Raw genomic sequence first — 24,484 nt, 5'->3', positions numbered from 1 at the left:
ACTGATTATGAGCAAAGATAACTTAGCATTGGCCACTATGTTAACAGACAGATTTTCAGAAAGGGCAACTCAGCTCAGTGAAAGTACCTTTGGCTAGACAAGTGGGTTCTAGTTACCTCCTAAGCTATGCAGACAGAGGATGCTATTCCAATTTAATCGAACTCTCAGTAGCAAAAATATCCCCAACAAAATAGTGGAAGTTCAGTGATGTAATAAAGGGCTGAAGTTGGACATTTAGGCCATTGAATTCACCTTGCTCTAGAAGTCAAAGAGGCTGTTGTACAGTGTACTATTGAAGAGTGAATTTTTTTTATCAATTTAGTGCACTTGTTGAAGGAAAGCTTTATGTAAAAAAGGTGACTTTGAAAGTCATATTGGCAATCTCTGAGGCTAAGATAAGTTCAATAGGAGCAAAACAAACAATCAGGCCTTGCTACCATGGGTCAAAGTATGTAATCTTTAAGAATAGCACAGCTTAAGCCGGTTTCCTAATTTGGCAGTTGCATCTTACAGTCAAGAGGTTGAATCATCTCACCTCAGCATTACCACGCTTTAAGCTCTGTGTGTCAGGAAGAAGCGGTACAGACATTAGTACATTGCAACTGGGTCACTAGCAAATGCATCAAGTATTTAAAACAACATGTCTTTCCCAAGTCTGATTCAGAACTAAGGCATTACAAGCACATTCAGGAATTCAGCGCAAGACTGGGAAGCATGACAGTTAAAGGAATATTCATTCCTAAATAAACACAATTAAGAAAAGTTTAGCCATCATCAAGCAGATCACATCTGGTGCCACCACATTTCTTAGTATACTTAAAAATGAACAAAATAGAACAAATGCAAGAATTAGCATTACTTCTAATTGTCGCTAAGTCCTATTTACACATTTTACATCCTATTTATATCCAGGCTGAATCCTAGGCTGTTACAGAAACCCTGAACTGTTACATATATCAAACCTGCCATAATTGAGATCATTGGGTGGAGTACAGATGTAGAATAGAAAAATCCTTAGAAAAGATAGCTCCAAAAGACAGGCAGGAACCTGTAAAAATGTTAGTTGGACAAATAACCACCCTTCAGGTAAACCCAAATTAAGATGTAAAGACTGAAGAACTTGACAGAAAATAGCTAACAATCAAACATTATAGTGATGATGCCCAAAGCCATAGGTTAAGAAAACAAACCTACCACGAAAAACATTAAGGCATTTTGTCTTGATCTGCCGCTACCCAGAGGACATTTAATAAAGGCCCATTAATGTTTTGGTTACTTCTAGAGTCAGGTCGAGAACTATATAAATATTTGAGATAAATTCTGCTACACAGAGTATATTTAGGAGTTGATCTCAAAACTCACCAAAGAGATGGGATGTGTTTTCAATTTTGTCCATGGTATCTGCAAGGGAAAACATTATTCTAAAGCAAAGTAAATATCAAAAATAAAGTGAAATAAAGCATTTGTTTAGAATGCTTTTTATATATACAAATTATATTTGTAACTCCTGAACTCAGAATAATACTCCTTTCAAAATATCAAGTTTATCTGAAAAATATTGTATAGTAAATTTATGCACACACGAATTTATTTTAGGTGTTAAAAACAGAAATTCAAAATCTAATCTACTTATCACTGAGCAGAAAACAGAGGAATAAAATAGCATCTGTCTCTAATACTGAGTTGTCAAGCATCAGGAAAATCAACACTGTCTTCCACATTCTTTCCTTTAAAAGGAAAGGAAATCCACATTTGCTCTGTTGGCCTACAAGTAATTGGATGCCTGCAACAAAGCACCAAGTTCACTGCATTCAGAAAAATCAGGACAATCTCCCATTAAGGAAAACAAAACAAAAACCCCAAAAGACTGAAGAGGTGCCAAAATCTGACCAGATCATAACTACTATCAAAAACAAGCCATAACTTCATTTCTTACTCTCATATTAGTATAACCTAGGAGACACGATAAACATTGCTTCAATTCTTAGCAGCCGCAAGGACCAAAAAAGCAATGTCTACTAGATTTAGAGTGTTTCCACATTACCCACAGAGACCAGAATCCCTCAGAAAGATATTTTTCAAAACAGGAAAGGAACAAGAAAGAAAGCAACAGAAAGAGAAGGGTAAAGAGAAGAAATAACACATAAAAAAGAGAAAAATAAACAATTATAGTAGACTAATTACCATGGGCAAATACAAGCTTTTACCTCTACCCCTATTTCAGAACATGCAGGAATAAATTCTACTCAGAGAGGAAAAAAAAAATTTTAAAAAATCACTACTTATTTTCAACATTTCCATATGTATTTCACATCATCACATGAGAAACAAAAATTAGTAAGAAATTATTGCTGGTAACATCTTTGTTTTTCTCTAAAATTTTATCAAGCACACATCACAATTTTCTATTAATACAAAGTTGCTTGAAAGTTTACAGAAGCAGAAGGAAAAAAGAAAGATGTGGCTAATTACCATTGCAACACAATAAAATACTCACCCTAATGGATGCTTTATTGCAAAAGACTTTGTTTATAGCAAGCCATGTTGGAAGATCCAGCATGTTCTGAAGCACCTCTTGATCCAGCTCTAAATTGGTCAGCTGACCTTCGCCCTTTAATGTGCTCAGGTTGATCTTGTCAGGTGACAAATTTTTGGTGAACCTAAAACCAAACATGCACCTTAAGTAAACGCATATAAAGCAATCAGCTGTCTCACATATAGCTGACAATTTGACTTAAAGTAATGGTCTGGAGGTGAGGAAATCATCTTAGGTACAATTTCACCCTGAAAAGAAATGGTACCATGGAATTGCTTAGTCCCTCTAAATTTTTGCATCTCATTAACTCCATTTACAAATACATAAACAAAATTAAATACATTATGAGGCATCTTCTAATTTGTCTATCATCGAGAATAACAAATCCTTGATTCAAACTATTTAACAATTTATTTTAAATTATATAAGGTAAAAGTGAATCTATTTCACTCTTCTTAGTTTTTCAAAAGGAGAAAAAAAAAATCCAAAACCTCTACAACTGATACTGTCATTCTTAGAGCAAGCAGGAGTGGCTTAGAATTCACTCAGGAGGAGTAACAAAAACCTACTCCTTACAAATAGTACCCTTCTATATAAAGTTAAAATCTTGAAAAGTTTTGTTTACATTATTCATTAGGTTTAATCATAGAATTTAATAACATAAACTAGAAATATACATGCACACACATAGCAGCATGGTGTATATAAAATATTGGATGAAAGGTCAATCTGATATACAAGGGCTAAAAAAAAAGTAACCATTTAAAAGAGTACATGTGCAATAAATTTCATTATACTTCAAAGGTGCTATGATTTGCTGATACCACAGAACAATCCACGTGACTGTGTCAAATGGTTCACATCCTTGTGAGAGAAAAATCATAGGTACTCCACCCTCAAATCAACAGCTGTAGCATTGTATCTACCACAAGCTGAAGAATAGGCTATACTTAACCACACTTCCATTCTGCCATGGAAAATTGTTTCTGCTCATGAATGGGGTCTAATTTTACAAGATTAGGTAGTAGAAAATACTACTGTTTGCATTACGTTTTGTGACTTTTCCCACCAAAATCTCCCCACGCTGATATTCTGCAGGCAGAGCGCAAAGGGGTTTGTCTGTCCACAAGGATGGAACATCGCCCCGAAGCAACACCCCAGGAGGTGCAACTCCAACTTTTCCTTCCCCTTAGAGACCAATTTCTAACCGAGCTATGAGGTCCTTATGAAGTCAGATACTCAGGAGGAGATGGTGGAAGAAGGTGCAGAAGGCTGGCAAGCTTTTCCTCTTAACAGTTTCCAAGTGTGGCTTGAAACACGGCAGGCATTTTCTCAGTCCAACAGCTTTAGTGCATTCTTGTGATGGTAAGCTTTGGAAATGCATTTACCTAGCCTGACAAAATGCAAGCGTCCATTTTACCACTCCTATGAAACATTCAGCCAGACTTCAAAAACTTACAGAGCTTCATCACTTGTCAGTTTAATCACTAAGAGGAACTCTCAAAGATCAAGACATCTGGGGGTGGAGGTGCACAGGGGAAGAAGCTTGCTCAGAATTAAAAGTTCAGTTGTTTATTTTTTTTAACTGTACCTGAAATTATTCAGGATGTATTTGCAAATAGTACTAGACAAGTTTCTTATGAGAGAAGTGTTGCAATTGTTTCTGTATTGCTTACAAGGCATAAGTTATCTGGAAGGAAGGAGCTTTGATTCGTGAATATTTTAATACTTTCAGTACTAAAAATACATTAAGATAAGGCTATTAGAAAATATATTTTCCTTGACAACTAATGTGCTTCCAAATGCTCCATTTAGAAACATTATGAGGGGAATAAAGGACTTAAAATTATTTAATTTTCTGGTCACCCTTCCTTGTTCCTTTTAACAAGAAAGCGTAATGAGAAGAGCTGAGTAACCTGCCTCAGTAAAACATCCCATCAGTAACTGCAAAATATAAAGCCTCCTGTCTCAGAAATCATATTGCCAAGTCTCATCTGACTCAGCTAATTCAAATTCCTAGAAGAAAAAAAAGCAGTCATTGAATGTTTTCAGTCACATCATCATAACTCTTTACTCTTGACTTTCTAGATGAGGGTCAACAAAAGAATCACAAATTGGTATTATTTTAAAGTCACATTTATACAGCGAATGCCAAAATATTCTCCCATTACACACACACACAAAGTCTCCTGAGACTCATGCTCTGTGGAAGAAATCCCCCGTCGCTATGCCACACCAGAAATGCCACTCAACTTGGAGGCAGATCTAACAGTCGTCTTGATCTCAACTGCAGACACATCACAGTGAAAGCCAGAGGCTCTACAGGAATGGGTTTCCAAACTTCGTAGTTAGAAAGACACCAAAATACAATTAAGGAGGAGAATGGAGACCGCAAAGCCCATCTTGAGTTACTTCCGACATCCTTCAGACAAAATAGGAGCCAGTCCCTCCCAACAAGGAGCAGAAAGACAGGGAAATCAATTTCAACAAGGAGCATCATTTCCCCTCTCCCCCTTTTCTACTTTTTTTTGTAATTTTCTGAGAGCGCTGCTTTGAATTTGTTACCTGTCCTGCAATCAGCGAAAGGAAAAAATACTCTGAGTGCTGCTTCATTCAGCACAGACTGACGTAAGAGGATCTCTACCTGTGAGACTACACCCTTCATTTCAAGTCACAGAAAAAAACTCTTTAACAGGTGAGCTGTGAGAAGGTATTTCAGGTGGAGGCACCTGTAGCAGCAGATCTCTTCAATCCACTTCCAGGCTGGAATGTGACTGATGAGTGGATGCTGAGGAGACTGTGGTGTTTCCCCAAAACCCATAGCAACTTCATAATATACAACAACCCCATCTGCTTTGTCCAGAGCTGATTTTCCACCGAGGATGCCAACACTTTACGTTTCTGTGCCAGTTCCCTGCTCCTTCTAAACTCAGTTGTTCCATAGAATACACTTTTGTTTGTCTGTTGGATATTTTCAGCACCTTAGAACCATTTCATACTACTTGATATAATAGCAAAAGCTTCTAGTTTTATACGGTAGCCTCTAACTTAAAAGTTGGCCTATTTGGGCAGCTAGCCCTGCAAAACACAATGTGATCACACCCGTTGTAAATTCTAACTAAGAATTCAGATCTTCATGCATAAAATTAAAAGAAGAACCAAATGACAAAAAGAACAGCATTTTGAATTAAAAATTAAAAAAAAGCTTTAGGGCAACCACAGTTCTCCAAATGGTATTGTTCTAGGATGCCATGGTACATCAAACCAGGACATGCCCCACTGAGCCAGAGTGCTTTGACTTTTCTTTCTGGTGTGCTTCGCATTCAGTCAACAGAGACTGGGGGAGAAGATGTACCACAGACACATTAATGTGTGTCTAGTGCAAGTTCTACTGAACTTGCTGTGATTTGGTGTAGTCATGACTGACAAAACTGCTACCCACATAAAATCTGCAATTTAATATTTTAATGCTATTAACTTTTAATTTTATTATTAAATTCAATGTTAGTATTACTCTAAATATTCTGGTGTTGGAGACATTTTCTAATATTTATTGCCAGGCAAAAGCTAAAGAGGAGGCAGCACGGCTTTGGAGGTTGGCAAGTTATCTCTACATCTAAAGAACTACTGTGTCTCTTATTACTGTAACCTAGAATGTTTAATTGCTTGAACTTTGAGAACTTATTAGGCTATCATATTTATTATACCGTTTTTATGTAAAGCAGAGAGGTACTTCCCATAAAGTTAGGGTAGAATCATGAAATTCTGAATATGTAGTAATTATAGATCTTTGATTGTGTCATAATGTTTCATGATTAAAAATCTTTCATCAGGGAAAACCATTTAAAAATTCTCTATGAGCTTTTCATATAACTATTCAGAACTAACAACGTCACCAACTTCATTATATGCACACATTCTTCTCTTTTACTTGGCACAAGCAAACAGCTCCCCCCCTTCCTGCCATTTGTTTTTCACCCTGGTGTTCATTCCTTAGAATGAGTTAATTAATCCTTAAAAACTGGGTCAAACTGGGAGCAGAGGCCTTGACAACAGGGCCCTTTCCCTGCACAACATCCCATGAACTCCTGACTGATGTTCCTTTTCTAGGGAACAGACCGAGTGCTAATACCCACTACTCGGTACAAGAAGTGAATAAAACAGAACAGAGAAAAGTAAAAGGGAAGGGCAAGAGGAATGTAAGTAAAGGGCATGGTTGAGTTCACCAAAGCTTTACATTACACTGTTTTGCTGTGGCAGTAAGACATCACTGTTATTGAGGTAATACATACTTGGTTTGCTAACACCACAAGATATTCTTAGCAAAACTCTTTTCACGGATTTAGCTTCAATTTCACAAACTACCTTTCCTTCCTCAAAACATACGATTTGAGGTTTGAATTACTATGTCTGATAAAACTGAATTGAAATTCATGCTAATACTCAATTCTATGAGGTAGATTAATGCTATAGAATATTTTACACTTTAAATGTAAGAATCCAGAAATATGAAGTTATCGATACCACAAGCAGCCTGACATAGCTCCCTTGGGTACATATATACATACACACACACTAAGTACTACCATGCACTTAGACAGTTCAACTTTAATTTACAGAGAACAGATTAAGAGTTTAGTGAAAAGCATAAGACTGCACAATAACAGCGCAGTAGTAAGAATTGTATGTAGAGTATTAAGTTACGATCATTGTATTTTGTCAGGAACACAACAGTTCTGTTCTTTTCATTCTTTTCTCTCTAAAACAACTAAAAATCTACACAGAAGATTAATTTTTTTCCTTGCCCGAAATATTTATTTTCTTAAGTTTTGTTCGTAACAATGCAGGCTTGGAGCTCTGAATGGAGCACTCCACTATGCTTGCAGAGAAGATGGCCAAGAAGTAAAACTAGAAACAAAAAAAACAACCAAAAACCAGTAGAGAAGACAGGGGAAAACACTTCTCTTGAGAACACATGGTTTATGGTATATGGTTTGTATAATGAAGGCCACAGACCACATATGAAGCTTAGAGTAGTGCTCCTCAAAAGTTTGGAGAGAATACCAGATGCCTTGTCAAGTTCATCAACAGAAACTCCAACCTCTGGATTTAACAGAGAAATAACAGAAGTCTGGATTGCATATGGACACAGGATTCTCAGCTGTTTTGCACATCTACTCAATATACAATCTCTTCCACCTGGCTCTACCATATGCCTCCCTTGATTTTAAATAAACTTCCTTCAGTGATTTGATCCTGCATGTATGCTTTAATCATGACAGACTATTAAATCATAGTATGTGCCACATGTTTTGCTTATCTCCTTATTATGAACTAGAACTCCTTAAAAAGATGTACGGTTCAAAACAAACAGCTCTGAAAAAGGGAAGCATGACCTACCAAGCACTGGCAACGGCATCAATACAGCAGAAATGGAACAGAAAGATAACTGGGTATTTTTCCTGTTCCTGGCTGAACCATGTTATCAGATCACAAAGGTACTCTGTATTTCTGAAGCAAGAAAACCAGTTTTTTATCAGTTAAGTTTCTGAGAAGATATCGGCTTCTCACAGCTCTAGGTAACAGAGAGAAGGAAGTCTACTATCATTCTGCTCACTGTACCACTTCTATTGTGTTTAAATAGAAGAGGAACAGAACTAACTCTTTGTCAAATCTGCCACAGAAACAAAGCATTGGGATCACCAGAGTGTGTACTGTTATAAGTGACTTCCTCTCATCCGGTGTAACACCACAAATCAAAGCTGATTTTCAACAGCAGTTTTGATCTTAAAAATAAAAATAATAAAAAAATCTAAATCCCTCTCACCTTTAAATAAGAAAAAAAAAAAAAGTCACAGCAAATAGCATGCTGCAGGCAACATAACAATTTCCTCTCTCGTATTTTCTTTCCTGCAGCCAGAAGTATCAGTGTCTCAGAAGCAAAACATCACCTGCAAATACTGAGTTCAGGAGCATTGCTATACTTTTCCCCAAGGCAGCACATCATTAGTTAAGTCCAAAGTACCAAGATGCATATATCTATTTAGATGGCAGCAAGTCCTAGATGAGAAAAAGACAGACTCCCTAGATTAAAAAACAACTCTACATACCAGAAACATTAAGCACAATGACATTCAGAAGAGTTCTTAGTAGCATTCCCTTCTTGATCCAGGTATGACAGGAGAGAAAAGGTGAGACAGACTACAGTCATACAGGATTAAAGATTTAGCTGCCGTTAAGTGAACGGCTCACAGACCAAAGACAGACTTTACAAATGCAACAAGTGATTGACCTGTATTGAAATGGTAAGGCACTAATGAAAATTTTGCGTGGATGTGATAGACCAGGGAAAAAAAAAAAAAAACAACAAATACAACCCCCAAACTTCTGTAAAAGATGTCTATTTTAATCCTTCAGACCTATGAAACAAGATTAGAATCAAGCAACTGAAATCTTCTCTTGGTATTTTAAAAAACATCAACCAAAAAGCATCACAAAAACTGCTACAAAAATTAACTATACAGTAAAGGCTTAAGGTTAGTAGGAATTGGTCAGAAGACTGCAAGAGCAGCAATATCTATTATGTCCAAAGGATACGTGGAAACCCAAAGGCACTGAGTATATTTAGTAATGCCCTAGAAAAACTTGGTGAACTATGAAGTAACAGAAACCTTTGAGTGAATTCTGGCTGTCCTAGGGACATTTTAATTTTAATGCAGTGTATTGAAGTAGTATTTCACCCAGAAAGAAACCATTAAGTATGGTTTATGTAAGATGTGGAGTAAATGACTTTTAGCTCTGCAGGCTGAGTTAAAATGTGTAAAAGTTGACAGATAACATTAAAGTCACATTCATCAAGTCCACAGAAAACTGACCTTCTGAGGAACCCAAGACATCAGCAAATGGCTTTGCAGCAACAGCCAACTCATTGATGATGCAAAATACTGAACATTTGAAGATACAATTCATGGAAACTACTGGGTTCTAAGTGAAAGGTATGTTTTTAGGAAATAAAGCTGGAAGATAAGAGAGGGTGAAAAACTGTCTGGGATACATGAAGGTTAAAGTACTTCTATGTACAAAAAATGAATGGTAGGTAGTACTAAATATCACCACAAAATATGATGGCATGCCCTCATCTTGGACACTGCATCCATTTCTGAAAATATTAAAACTAATTAAGAAACAAAGAGGATAAACAAAAACATTAATGACAAAGTAATGAACACTACACAAAAAGTTAATTGATGCTCATTTATCTTAACATAAGAACAAAAACACACACAAAACTAAAAGAGAACACATTTAAAGCCAGTAAAAGGAAACACTGATTGCAGAACATTTTAATGCCCAAGAAAACATCAGGATAGAATACAGTACCAAAATCAGAAGCTTCAAAGAATTAAAACAAACAAAAAAAAAATTTAAGGTACTTGTGGTAGGGTTTGTAGGGAGAGGTAATACCTTTTATGCCTACAACATAGTAAGATTAACCAGATGCGCTCTGACACATAAACACTTAAGTTCTTTACTTAAGAATATTCACAGTACATTAGGTTGAAAATAAACACTTGTGAGGATAAAGTTTAATATTTCTGAACAAAAACAGTCCTGCAAACAATGGCACTCTCACAGTCTGCACCAGGAAGACAGTATTGCCATAGCACTGTAAAAATCTCACCACTACTGTCAGTAGACAGCGGGTAACCTGTAGGCAAATCTACAGCGGACAGAACTTTGGTGGTCTGAGAGACTATCTTCCAGCCTTTATCCAGAAGTCATCTATATCAGCAATGTTGTGTCCTGCATAGATTCCCAAATACCATGCAGTTTCCTCCCAAGAAGCCCCTATCAGTAGATGAACTGCAAGGGCTACCATTCCCTCATTCTGCAAGCTATAGGGAATCACAAGGGACTCCTAAACGGCAATACCCACTGCAGCAGCTACACCGGTCACCAGACTTTACAAGTACACCCCTCAGTACCTATGATACCTGACTGGCACCTTCTTACACCCTCCAACATCAATTTGTACAGGAGAAGGGTATCACCCCTTTACCCGTGGGTAATGTGGCCACCCCACACGAATGCCTGCATGCTCTATTTAATCACACCTTGAACTTCTGTCAAGTTCAAGGAATCAGGTCAGGTGTGCATTTGGTGGCTGAGTGCAAGATGGAGAACCCTGCATGGCCCACTGGATGTCCAGCATGGAGAGGGTCTGCACAATCTGCTGTTCAGCGTCTTGCCAAGGTGCTCCCAGGCCAACCGTCTGGAGCAGGACGGGACATTCCAGTTTGCACACCCAGCCTGGACCTACTGCTCTCAGCTGGCCACAACTTATAGCACACTAGTCAAGTCCAAAACACTACCTACAACCCTACAGTTTCAGGCGGGACTTTTCAGGCTACTCTACAGGACCTGAACCACCTAACACTCATCAGGCCTTTTGACTTATCAAAGTCTGAAGACAGATCTTCCTTTCCAGGCACTAATTAGGACCCTGACTCAACAACCAACCTGTACTTGTGTAACGCATCTGGTGCAGTGTCACACCACCCCCCTTATCTCACCCATCCTAGGAGGTGAAGTGCTGAATGTACATCTGCTTTGCTGATGCTTTCCAAATAATTGCTTCCATTTCATCATGACACAGAAGGACTTTGGCGTGGACAACTACTCCAGCTGACTTCCTAAAGACAGCTTAGTACACTCATCCATTCACTTTAAGACCCATTCCATACCTCCTCAAATACTGACATTCCCACCAACTCTCTTGACAGTACATAAAGCTTCCCCCAGTTAATTCTGTAATAATACATACAGGAAATTATTTTCATTCTATTTGGAAAAACTGTATTGGTTGCTTTTTGGGTACAGGCAGAACTGAAACAGCTGCTGTCATCAATGGCTATTATCTAATTATGTGTCATGCAGCAGATCTGCTCAGACATAGCCAAGCACTGTGCATAAATGAGGAGCTTACACTGCATGATTTATAATCATCTTGCAAGTAAAATATTGCTCAAGCAATTTCTCTTTCCTTTATGGTAAATCCTCACACAGACCTATACTGGCTTTTCTATTCCATGAGTCTTTTCACACACCACTCATGCAAGCATAGAAACGGTCAGTATTATCAAACCCCAAAAACTTGTTTCTAACATGACAATCCTATACATGACAGACCTTAATGCATACATTGAGTACAAGATAACATAAAATCCTCATGTACTAAACCATATGTAGCAAGGTATACACAACTTCCACATTGCAAGCAGCAAAAATAACACCTCACATTTTGAGAACTTGCTCATACTTGGTAACTATTAAATTCCACTCAAAATACAACATTCTGCACCTAATGCAAAGAAAAGCCACTTGATGCAAAATAATTTAGTAAATTTAAAATCAAGAAATAACAGTGCCATGTAAAAGCATGACAACATCTGCCTTTTGGAAACCACATAATTTATTTATGTGATATTAGCAGATATCTTTTTAACGCTAACCGATCAGATCTCAGAACAAAATAAGATTTTTCAGTAAGACATTAACTAAAAGGACTATTTTAATTAAAAAAAAATCAGCTATTCTCTTCTGTAAACTAGGTAAAAAGCTGACTGATCCTTCAAATATCTATCAATACAGAGGTAATAAACATCAAGTTACAAAAAGGAATTAAGTAGGTGTAAATGATAAACAGCAAATGTCAGCCTAAAGATATTGAGAAACACCTAGAAGACTACATCTAGAAAACATACATAAAGATATGTTTATAATGGGATTGCTGATTTACTTCACAAACCAGTTTTGCAAATTTTGTTTAGGACTGAAAAAAAAACAAACCAAAACAAAAAAACCCAAACCCAATACACATAGCTGCACAGCAAACAATTATTTTTTGCAGAATTGTAAGTTACAAAACCAAACAGGAAAGAAAACGGAATTAATATTTTATAGAGCTCATTTCACTCCCAAGTTTATATAAACACATACCACCTCTTACATTTACTCTACAAAGGTGGGAGAGGGGAAGTTACCTGAGGGCAAGGTATTCAGACAAAAGGCCCCTATTCCTGGTGAAAGCAAGTGGTCAGTTGCCACGGCTTCTGAGAAGCTTCTGGTACTCATTTTGGTGGTAAGGATATTCACAGCAAACCAATCTCCACCAGAGCCAGCTGGGATCGCTGCAGGGAACGGGACACAGGGGACACACAAGGGATCAAGTTCAAAGGGAAAAAGGAGTGATACAATAACGTAAGAGAATTTTAGCTAAAGATAACCGCAGTTACAACAGTTTGTTACACATCATGACATTATAGAACTAAAAAGGAAACGGATCTCTGTAAAATGCTAGATTCCCATAAGAACATCCCTTGCTGTCTGATACTACAATACTGCAGCCGTGTTTAAATGAACAGCTTACGGAGAAAATTTTAATCTTGCAGAGAAGGTCTATATAATATAGCCAAGTGGTTTCAGAGATACTCAGTAAGTATATTTGGAATGTGAGAAGGAAGATAGCCTGGAGACACAGCATAAGACGTTTTTATTTTATTTTGAAATGGGAGACAATTTTTCAGTTTTGTTTTGCCTAGCCTGTGATTTCTCAGCCCACATTATTTGTCCTTATTCATGGTGTCTCAACTTCACTTATTCAAAATTCACACTAAAGAAACATGACTCTACAGAGGTAAGGGAACAGGACTTCTTGCATTTGTTTTTGTATTTGAGGCAGTACTACAAAGACCTGCACACGCTTGACATTCTCATTTTGCAGGCTATGAAATTTTAGTACATTAAGCTTCTCAAAAATTGAAAATGAGAATTTTTAATTTGGCAAACCATGCAGTAATTTAAAGAAAGACATTTTCTGTTAACTGTCTTCACTTTAAAAAGATGCCTCAGCCTAAATATAATTCCTACACTTTTACCCTTTTGGGTACAATACAATCCAAGCATTTGGACAGTGCCCTTAGCAGGCAGTTTGTTGGGATATTTGAACAATGTTTAGGAAATTTACCACTAAAGTGAATTACAGATACTTAGTTACAAGTGATTTTTTTTTTGGCAGACCTCCAGATCCCCAGCAACGGGAGCAACTACAACACAAGAATTGTTCCAGGAGTAAGCAACCACGTAAATTCCAGATTCCTGGGTAGCTGGATCCCAAGGCTGCTGCTTTGGCAGTCAGATAACAGAAGCAGCCAACTTCTCCGAGAGAATAAAAGCTCTGGTGTTCTCAAGCCATACGGTAAGCTGCATGGCAGAGCTACCACAAAACCTGGGCTGGGGGCATTCTTCACACAGCAAGGCTCGTACATCCAGAGGGGAGCCTGGAAGTACTAAATGCCACAGCCTGAGTTGCAGCTCTTTTTTTACTTTTCCTCTCCTGTTTCTTCCCATGAAAAGAGGAGACAATGAAGAGATCTGAACCCTGGCTAGCACCAGCTCCACAAAGGTGTATGTAAGAACTTCTGCGGGAGCTACCGGATTGAGAAACCTGGGTTTCCCTGCAAGCAGCCAAAACCTAGGTATGTTGTGTAATTACTTGGGCAATTACTCTCATGATTCGCAAAAAATCTGTGAAACAAATCACTTCATGTAAGCCTTCATAATTCCATTAATGTTTTATCAGAAATTATCTGATCTCCTTTGCCCAATCTGCTTGTAAAAGAAAGCAGAAAATAAAGCAAAATACACTTTAACAAGCACCTCTCCCTCCGAAGGTTATTCAGTACATACTTTTATAACCCTTTGATGTAAAAAAAAAACCAACCCATGCTAAGGCTTCAACAGGAGAAATACCAAATTTAAAAAAATGTAACTGTGGGCTTTGTTTTGATTCTTACATACTTCATAATCATTTGAACGTAAGACACAATTTTATTCCTCACAGGCTTTATTTAAATACCCTTTTTCCTGAGAATGCTTCGCACTAGCGTATCACCTACTTGAACACAAAGCAATCTTCAGCATCATTTTTATTCTGAAACTTATTTCCCAGTAAAACTATTCTGAGAATCATTTAAAGAAAACGATCACATACTATACAAGTAAAATGCTGCTCATTAATTCCTATTGATTCTGCAAATGCATTAATTTTTATTATGTATACATAAGAGTTGTCTGACTTCAACAAAGCTTCAGCAGAACTTTAATTGTACCAATAAAATGTCTGCAGAATCAGCATCCAGGTTTATAATACATTTGCAACATAATGTAAAGCAAGCTGAAAACTATAAGTCAAATTCTGTGAGTTTATTTTATTAACCCAAATGCTAAGGAAATCTTAAGAGATCTTTCTGAGATGTAACACAAGATTTAATATTAAATCTTAATAAAAGTAATGATTAAGAATTCTACCAGCAAATACATTATTGCTGGTTTATTGCCAAAATACCTTTATAATTTCATAAAGCACCACAGCAATTTCAGTTTGGCCTTTTGGAAGATGTTCTGTTACAGAAGCTTAAAATGCAATACCACGCATGAAGCTACTAAAAAAATAGAAGAAAGTGAAAGTTTTTTTATTTTTGTTGAAAAAAGCATTTATTGACTCCTTTATGCTCATCAGAACACTACCAACACATTCACACAGACAAAACTGTTGGCATTAAGTCTCTACGTAAATACAGAAAGTATTGAATTTCAAACATAAGGGAATTTAAGAAATACAGGATTATAATGAAACTTTAAATTGCTCCTTCTCCTCATTCTCTTCTGCTGTCTCAAGCACCTCTCCTTTACTACCTCTCCTTTTTCAGACTCGTTCTTTCACTACGTGCAGCATTTGTTTAAGATAGACATTATGCTAACACTTTCTGTAAGCATTCAGATTCAACATAGATTCATTCACAACAATGTAGATTGTTATGTCTGTCTACACTGTGTTTTGCAATTTTCCCCGCATACTACACAAGCCAATAAAGTCAGTCGCATAGAATACACTCTAAAATCTTCAGTACAAAGCAAAGAGAGAAGCTGGTTTACACTTAGTCTGGGAAAAGGACACACTTTGTGTTCTATGGCTGGCTAAAAGAATCGGGTAGCTTCCACAAAACTAGAAGTGGAATACACAAAACTGACAATAAGCAAAAATTCTACTTCTTTTGCTACTAGCAGAAGTTTCAAAGTTCATCCAAACAATTTTGGTCATCTAGTTACAGGAAGGAATGAGCCCATTCTGGCCAAATAAAGATGCCACATTGGTAGATTCTAAAAGGAGTCACCTCAGATCTCTTGAGATGGCAACATCCCTCACCAAACAGGAATGTCTTGCTGCTATAAAAGCAGGGTGATATGCAGGTCAAATATTTAGGTAGCACATGTATCAGTGAAGTTGTACCAGGTGATGTAGGATATCAGTGTTTATAGCAGGATCAGTTGGTTCCTGATATCCATACAATTAGTATGCTATTCTTTGTAAAATCAATCTTCATACGCGTTTTAGAACGATTTCCCAACTATGAGGTGAAAAAAATTGTCAAAAAATTTATTGCAATTTTCTTCTATTGAAATGTTAGTATTTTCACATCTATTGCCTCAGGTGAGCAAAAGCAAGGGTCTCAGTTCATGAAGAACACTACATAAACCGAAAACAATTGGGGTTGCTGCCATACCAAATACTTTTAAACCTCTTACTGTTTTCTTTGTGAAAATAGCAAATAAGGTTCAAACAAAGAATGTATGAAGTCAAAGTATGTGTTATCATTGGTAAACTTAAGAGTAATATCTAATTGAGATGAAGAATGTTATACTCAGTAGAGCTGTTTAACTCAAGATAGAGGCAAAGTTTGTAAGCTTTCCTTCATGCTGCTTAGACATATTCTGATAAACAAAACTGTTTTTCACAGAAAGGCATGGATATTGCAGATACTTACACAGAAGACTCAGAGCACTCATTAACTAGAACGGGAATTTCAGACAATGATACTAAAAGCCAAAAAACACCTGAAAAACCCTTATACAAGTCTGTGTCAGTAATACCCAATCTCTGTCAATATCTTGGATCCAAACAACTCAAGATTCAAACCCCTGTGGTGGATATGATACCCTTATAGCCACAGATAGTATAACAGCAACACTATTCTGAACTTGCATAGTGCAATCTAGAGTCCTACTGGAAATCTTTAACACCATCTTTTTACACACGTGCCTACAAAGTCTAACTAAGGAAAAAGAAGTAGCGCTGAAGGATATCTGCTCTTTCATAGCAGAGCAGTGCATGGAAAATGCTGCAATAAAAGGTGCTGTTCAGCAAGAAATCTCTCACCTGTGAAAGCATGTAACAGCACAGATGAAGATTCAACACAAGTTTTAGTTCACTGGGGAAAACCTTCACAGTAAGAGCAAGGGATCCCAACACTACACAGAAGAGTCCTATGCACAGTGTCTCATTCCTACCTTTGTAAAGGATAATGCCATGATCCAGATACTTGTTTCATTTTAGGGCACGTGTATTATGAAATAAAGATGCTCCACCATCCACATTCACAAAACCCCCACATCTAACACAATATGGAGCTGACAAAAATTAAAGCCTCCGAATGACAAACTCATCTCTTCAGCTCTAGCAGATAGCATTAGTTTCATATCCTACACCAAGCACCACATAATTTGAAGAACAACAACAAAAAAAGTATTGTGTTCCCACCCCCTTCCCTCCTCATTTTCTTCCACAGCCTTGGAGAAGAGCAACACATGTTGAAGACAGAGGACACAGCTTATATTTTAAAAGTTTTTATAAAGACTATGAGAAAGCTAAAAACTCATCACCAAATCGTGACATAAGATACAGCTTTGTTACAAGCTGAGTAAATAAGCTCTACTACCTTCACTGTTCTTAAGCTGTAACACAGCAATAAGAAAAAACTTTTACACAGGTAAAAAGTCATTTAAGATACCAAAAGTGTTCCAAAATGCAGTTTGGATCTTCCTCTTCTTCTTGATCTCAGACTTTAAAGACTCATACCTACATAAAAACTTTCCCTAGCTAACAGGCTCCTTCACAACACCAGTGTCCGTATCAGTTCATCTAAAAACACTGTAAACTGCTAAATGGAAACTACGCTGCTGAATGACACAACACTTTTACATTTGCATATAGAGCATCTAGATAGTAAGAAAGCTGAAAATCGCTAACAGATCAGTAACAGATATTGCAGCAATCTTCACGGCAAATATTGCTAAATCAATGATGATTTGGGGGACAAGCCGACCTCCAGAGATCCCTTCCAACTTCAACCATTCTGCAATTCTGTGATTTGTGGCAAAAAAGGAAAGTACTTCTCTGTAAATGAAGGTACAAGTTCATATCTTCTGTTTTTTGAAGTACATACTAGATTTGGCATTCTTCAAACATAAATACAATCATCAAAAATGAAAGTAAATTGAGATAACAGAATAATTCTCTCCACTCTTCCTTTATTATATATGGACTTCTTCCAGTACATTTTAATCCTGCCACTAATACCTGCTTTGCTGAAGATGGCAGATAGGTGTCAGTTTTGAGGCACTATGAAAATTGCAGAACAGGAACTAATATAGTAATACAGTACAAAGTGAAAGTCTCCTTTGGCACCCTCTTTATTACAGGAAATTCTTATGTATGTGGCTCCACACTGAAATAAAACAGTGTGTGAAGCCTACCTTAATCGTGTTCTTATAAAACGTATTAAACAAAAACCTGAAATAAAGAACAACATTATCATTTTTGTTGGAAAACCAAGTTCCTCAAATTTAAAAAGCCACCAGATTTATGGGTGTTCATGTCATTTGAATTCTGTTTTCTTGTGTAACCAACTTCTGGAACCACTGAACCACCAGTTCTGCAGGGAGAAAAGATATTATCTGATCATGTGATTAAGAACACCCATAATAAGGGGCTAATAATACTACTACCTATATTTTAGGTAGCGAACACACTCTTTTAATGTCGACATAGTGTAGATCATAAGCTTCAACTTCAGCCTGCAAACCTCAGATTGTTAGATACATTCCATAAGCTTTTTAAAAATGATGAAACTTGTCACAATCATTTGACTCAAGGCTGATGACATCTTCGTATTGCATTTCCATTCACACAGTGCTCAGTTATTTTCATGTGAAAACAAGATTTCTTTACCAGCATTCCCAGCCACAAAACTCAGGAGTAGGGCGAGGGAGAAAAATTATTCTACTACTGCTTCATACATCATCTTTAGAGGATAGATATCAAAGGATTTGGGATGAGAATTGTGTTTCCCTTGTGCATCATCAACAGGTTAGTCCAATGACAATCTGTCATTTAATTCGGTTTGATTTTCTCTATTTATTAGCACTGATGAAAATAAACACCTGTCAGAAATACCACACAAAAATAGAATAAAACATTTTGAAAAAAATAAGCAAATAAGGGACCAACATTTCAGGCTGTATTTTTTAATTTATAAAAGTAAACTCCGAAGAATAACAACGCTGCAGTACCATGACACATCAAGTACCCGAGAGGTTTTTGTCTCTCTTTAGAAAACGGGAGAAACGTAAAGTAGCTTTTCAAAATCGTATCAATCGGGTTGTGTACTTCCTGTAGTTTTTCCAGCAGGTGACATTGACAGCTACAAGATTTTACCGTAGAGGGTTTTGGTTTTTTTTTTTCCTTTGTTTTTTTCTGTTCTAACCCACGAGGCACGTCAGATAGGATTCCAGGCACCCCGAAAACGTCAAACTTACTTCACCCCTTTGGCGTGCACCGGAACGCGTCTCCTTTGTCAGGAGCCCTCACCTGCGCCTGCGAGAGCTCAGATGTCGCGACAGGACCCGCCACGACACACCCCGAGCCCCCCGCACCCCCACCCAGCGTACCAGCCGGGACGGCGTCTGTGAACACCCCCCCCCCCCCCTCCCGCCGCCTTTGAATTACGAGGGATTTGGGTTTTTTTCCCCCCGTTCTTTTCCACGCTCCCCCCTCACACGCCTTCTCGCCGCCACGGGCTGCTCTGGGGCGGGGAGGGGGCGGTGGAAGCCCCGCGGGCCCCCTCAGCTCCCACTCCCCGGGGGGGGGGGGGGCTCGGGCCCGCTGCCACGGCAGCCCCCGCCCGGCTCGGCTCGGTGCTGCGGGGGCGGGCACCGTCTGCCCGGCGGGGAGGCGACCGGAGCCCGGCGGTGACTCACTCCTGCGCCAGGCAGGCCGAGCCCCCTCCTCGCCTCAGGCGGGCGCCTTGGGGCACCGAGCGGGGGGGGGGGGGCTAGGGGCCGTGGATGCGGCTGTCACCGCCGGACAGCCCCGCACAAGCAACCGGCCGCCCCCAAGAGTCGCCCCGAGGAGGCGGCTCCAGCTCCACCCTCGGCGGGTTCAGCCCGGTCCCCCCGCCCCGCTCCAGGCCCCGGCGGCCGCTCTCCGCCCGGAGACGCGGGAACGGGAGGTGCCGCCGCCGCCCCCCGCCTCAGCCTACCCGGGGCAGGGCGCCGCACTGACCTGGAGAGATGCTTCAGGATCTGCTTCTTGATAATCCCCGCCATGGCGTCCGCCGGCCCGCGCCCCTCACGACGACCAGCCGGCACCGGGGACTCGCCTCATCCCTCCGCCTTCCCCTTCCCGAGGCGGGGAGACCGCCGGGAGCGGGAACCGCTGCCTCCGCTCTCCTCTCACTCAGCGCCCGCCGCCATCTTGGCTGCAGCATCGCCTAGTGACGGGGGAGGCGGTAACGGGGAGGGATGGACGGACCCGGAGCCACCGCCCCGCGCCGGGGAGCGGCAGCCCCGGGCAGGCGAAGGCGGAGAAGGGGAAGGGGCTCTGCCGACCCTCGGTTGCTCGCAGGGTACCCCCAGCCCGCCGCAGCCGGGGTCCGCCTGGTCAGCGCCGCCCCCTCAGCCCCCTGCTCGCCCCGTCCGCCTTTTCCCCTCTCTCCCCCGCCGGCTGCTTCTTTTCCTCCCTCTTCAGCTTTCCCGTCTCCAGAACTCTAAAGGCGTTTCTCTGCGTCCCCGCCGGTGGAGCGGGTCCCCCGTGGGCCCAGACTCACCCCCATGGCGCCCAGCCCGCACCCTGAGTGACCGACACCGGTTGTTACTGTTTGTTGGAAATCTGTTACAAAGTGCCCACTAAAAGGGCTTCTGTGTAACAACAAGAACAGCAACAACAACAACAAAAAAAACCAGGTTCTAGCATCTAGCAAGAATTCCTCTTGATAAAATGCTTAGTTACCTGCGCGCGTTAATACCTGCGCGTCATGCTCTTCCCAAGTGATCTGCAGAGCTCGTTCACAGAAGCAGTATTTAAAGTTTTTCAGATAAACTCCTTTACTCTAGCTCTTTCATAATACACTCACCTTGACTAGCCAAGTGAGACGTTTACCCTTTTTACACCTCTGTTTTATAAGCAATATTAATTTCCAGTTACAACAAGCGTTTCTCAAATTTATTCCCATCTGGGACCCCCAAGATCATTCTGAAATGACACACTGAGCAACCAAACAACCCCAGAAGCAACAAATTCGACCCTGCCATCTATTCTTCCAGAGGAAGGTGGAAGACTTGCTCAGGCAGAAAGCCCTGCCCGAAAAGCCGCACGCCTGATCTTGGCCCAGCAGAAAGCCAGGACAGCTACGGCTCCTACAGCACCACACCAAAGGAACGAGGCCAGGTAAAAGGAAGAAAAGCTTACTGACAGAAACTTATAATCATATGGCAATAAATTCGTATGTATATACACATATATAATGTTTCCCTTAACCCAAATTCCTCAGCAATTACTCAAACCCACAGACTTGTAAAATCAGGTTGTTTCCCAGGTGCTTACATTTCGCTGGGTATCTGTGGCAACTATAAAGCCTACAAGTTATTTTAATTTTGAGAGAATAGCTTCTCATACTGTAGCAAAATTTCCAAGTCAGTTAAAAAATAAATGTCTTGTATTAGTTTTGCTCATCCAGTAACCCTCTTCTCTGGGGGTCCCTCATTCAGAAAAGGTATCTTGAAGAATTTCAGTGGTGGGTAACCAAGTACCCTAAAGAGCAGTATTAACTGGGAAAAAGAAAAAAAATTAACAATTGTAAAACTAACAAGCTTTTCAGATGTGACCTCTATATGAAGGATGGCTTGCTGCCTCTATAATATAGTCTAGGGCTGCAGAGGAAAGATATCAGATATATTTTCTTTGCTTCTCATATACATAACATTAATAATTTACATGCAATGAACCAAAACCCCAAGGATCTTTAAGTCAGAAATATGAAGCAGTAACAGGAAAAATAGGTCAGGAGATGAACGTTTTCAATTGATTTTTTGCAGGCATTTAAAAATCAGTCAGTTGTGTAATACTGACCTCATTATATTCTTTAAAGGGATTTATAAAGTGGGAATGAGCTGTGTATGAAGCTAACTCTTCTATTCCTGTTTTAAGTTCAATTTTCTCAACTAGAAAACATTCTACCAGTATCTTGGAGAAACAATGCTCATCATCATGATGGATCAGCTTCTCATCAAGAAAGAAAATACAAGGGGCAAGGAAAGCAGGACCCATGCTGTGTGTTCCCATTCAAGCGTCCTGCAAGCATGGCCCTGGCAGAAAAGGAAAAGTCCAGAGGCTCTTCACTGATGTGAGAACTGGAAACCAGAAATATTCCTGTCTGGCAGGGTTGATCTGAATCGTGACCTCATGTTCTCCCCCATCTCCTGGAGCACACTGAATGGAGGAATGGAGGAAAATAGCACAGATCAATCCCCCACCCCAGGGAACTAGAAGGGCATGTGATAAGGAGCCCAGCTTATCCCTTGGTTCCAGCAGGGTATGTGACACTTCTTTTTAGAGCCTGATGCAAATTAGTATCAGGATATCCCCTGACTGTGTTTATTAAGACTTTGGACTGATTCTCCAAATCACAGTTGCACGTTTGCTAGCAGATGAATTTCTGCTAGCATGTTCATGATAATTAGACCAGTCCTATGTGAAAATGGCCCTTGATACAAAGTCCCAAAGTCTAACTCCTGCTCTGAACAGGGAAAGGCAACCATTTATGAAGGACTTTGTGTCATTAGCTATCACCTTAATATGATAACCTCAGAGAGGAAGAGTGGCTTAGCCTTCCTGACTACTTTTCATTTGCAAACATTGCTATGTAGGATTTCTTCATTTAGCAACCAAGGCTCTTTGCTCTTGATTTACCAAAACGACTCCCCACCCAGTGAGGAGAAACTGTGTCACAGGAGAAGAAAAGGGGTGGCTGCAGTGGCGGATCATCCTATGTGTTGCCATGGGTCCTGCTGATCTGGACCCTGACCCACCAACTTTCCATGCTGACTTCAGACCTGCCTGGTCACCATGGACCTGCCTGGTGATCCCTGGGCTATGCCTGGCCCTTGTTCACCCCACCAGACCTGATCCTGATCCTGACTTGAGGATTGACTTATGGGCTTGACCTCAGACCTGCTTCATTATCACACACTTGCCTGCTGACCTGGGCTCTGGGCTGCCCTCCCACCCCTGCCTGCCTTGCTCCCCGGCTGGGGCTGGTGGGACAGGCCCTGGCTGGCAAGGTCCTGCCCTGCTGGACACAGTATCCCCCTCAGCTCCTGGCTTCCCTCCCTTACGGAGCAGCTGGCACTCATGCCAGCAAGAAAGAACCTCACTTGCGAGTGTATCCAGGATACTAAAATGATCTCAAAGAAGAATTTTGGCTTATATTTACCAGAGGTAATTTCTAGGGCCTATCTGTGAACTCTTCCAACTCAATAGAAGACCCAAGAACCCAAGGATGTACAGAGTTTCCCATCAGGCAGTCATCTCATCCACCAGCCTGGCCTTCACCATCACCTATATAAAGAAAGGTGCGTGGAGTTCAGTTTATGGATGCTAAGTTGAGGATAATGCCCCCCTGTGTCAGGGTCAAAGAATGCAGTAACTTCTTCCTCAAGGGTAACTTTCTTTGGAAGCTCTAAAGAACCTGCAAACTCTGCAGTTGACACCATTCAATCATTCTGAGGCTGCACATTCCTGCAGAGTTGAAAGGAAAGAAAAACAAAAACAACTAGAGCCCAAGCGACTTCAGAAACGTGAAGGTCACAGAATTAACAAAAAATATTTGTTGTTTTCCACATTAAATAAAGCAGTAGCAAATGTGACCTAAGAAGTTCTGATTTCGTTTCAGCGAGTGGTTTGTTTCATAAATGCAGAATGAGAAATTCAGCATGGCTTCATATGCATAATGCAAAAGATGATGGTCTGCCTTCAAATGCAGACGTGCAAGGCTTAAGTAGTCTGGCAGACCATTGCTCAATGTTAAAGGGCATCACAAAATATCAATTCTAAGCTATTTTAAGGGTCAATGTATGAGGTTTACTACCATGTGGACATTTGAAAGTCCTATTTATTTGTCCTTGCTATATGACTGACTTTGTCTTTGTTAAGTACTCATATCAACAACAGAAAGCATTATCAGAAGAGTCATTGCAATACATGGGTGAATATGTAAACAAACTCAATAAATATGTGAGTTGCCCTCAGTTAGCAATGACAGTAAATATACCAACTTTAGCTCCCAGAGATTTTAAATATTTATGTGTATCACCCACTACACATAAATCTAAGTGAACTGTTAAAAGCCTGGGACTTGTCCTATAGGTCCTAAAAAAAAAACCAAACCAAAAGTAACTCTGAATTCAATACAAGTCATTGAATGATAACAGATGAAGTCTCATAGAGCTGGAGCTAGTATCTAGAAGAGAAAAAGTGATTCATTAAATTCTGGCTTTCACCTTCATTTTCACAACGCAAAAGTTAGCGATAGTTATAACAATCTTTTGTGTCTAAATTATTATTCTAAAAACTTTATATTATTAATAAAAGGAAAAAGTAAAAAATATGTGACTTTAAGAGTAATATTTTATGTTTGTCTGTAACACTGTGAATACCTAAAGCACATTTGTCACAACTCTAAGTTTTGTGTATTTTGGGGTTTAGTTACAAAA

General features: G+C 39.7%; 1 protein-coding gene and 1 long non-coding RNA gene across 4 annotated transcripts in view; both read right to left on the bottom strand.

Annotated features, from left to right (window-relative positions):
* Positions 1-20,188, bottom strand: part of BLTP3B (bridge-like lipid transfer protein family member 3B) — a 59,661-nt gene extending 39,473 nt beyond the window's left edge. Inside the window, exons 1-4 of one of the 3 annotated variants that reach the window (XM_069773339.1) lie at positions 19,998-20,179; positions 12,580-12,726; positions 2,498-2,660; positions 1,363-1,401 (exon numbers count right to left, since the gene is read on the bottom strand). In XM_069773339.1, coding sequence (XP_069629440.1) covers positions 1,363-1,401; positions 2,498-2,560 — 102 coding nt within the window. In that variant the 5' untranslated portion in view covers positions 2,561-2,660; positions 12,580-12,726; positions 19,998-20,179. Of the gene's footprint in view, positions 1-1,362; positions 1,422-2,497; positions 2,661-12,579; positions 12,727-19,997 lie in introns of those variants that run through there. The other 2 variants (XM_069773338.1, XM_069773340.1) reach the window with 2 other exon arrangements.
* A 605-nt stretch (positions 20,189-20,793) lies between these two features.
* Positions 20,794-23,324, bottom strand: LOC138682468 (uncharacterized). Its single transcript, XR_011322552.1, has 2 exons — positions 23,206-23,324; positions 20,794-21,541 (listed from the first exon to the last, which is right to left on the bottom strand). It is a non-coding gene; the product is annotated as an uncharacterized lncRNA (long non-coding RNA).
* Between the last annotated feature and the right edge of the window lie 1,160 nt (positions 23,325-24,484).

This window comes from Haliaeetus albicilla, chromosome 28 (assembly GCF_947461875.1).
Source record: "Haliaeetus albicilla chromosome 28, bHalAlb1.1, whole genome shotgun sequence".
NCBI classification, from domain to species: Eukaryota; Metazoa; Chordata; class Aves; order Accipitriformes; family Accipitridae; genus Haliaeetus; species Haliaeetus albicilla.
Note: the sequence above shows the minus strand (reverse complement) of the source record. Positions and strands in the feature narration are given on the sequence as shown.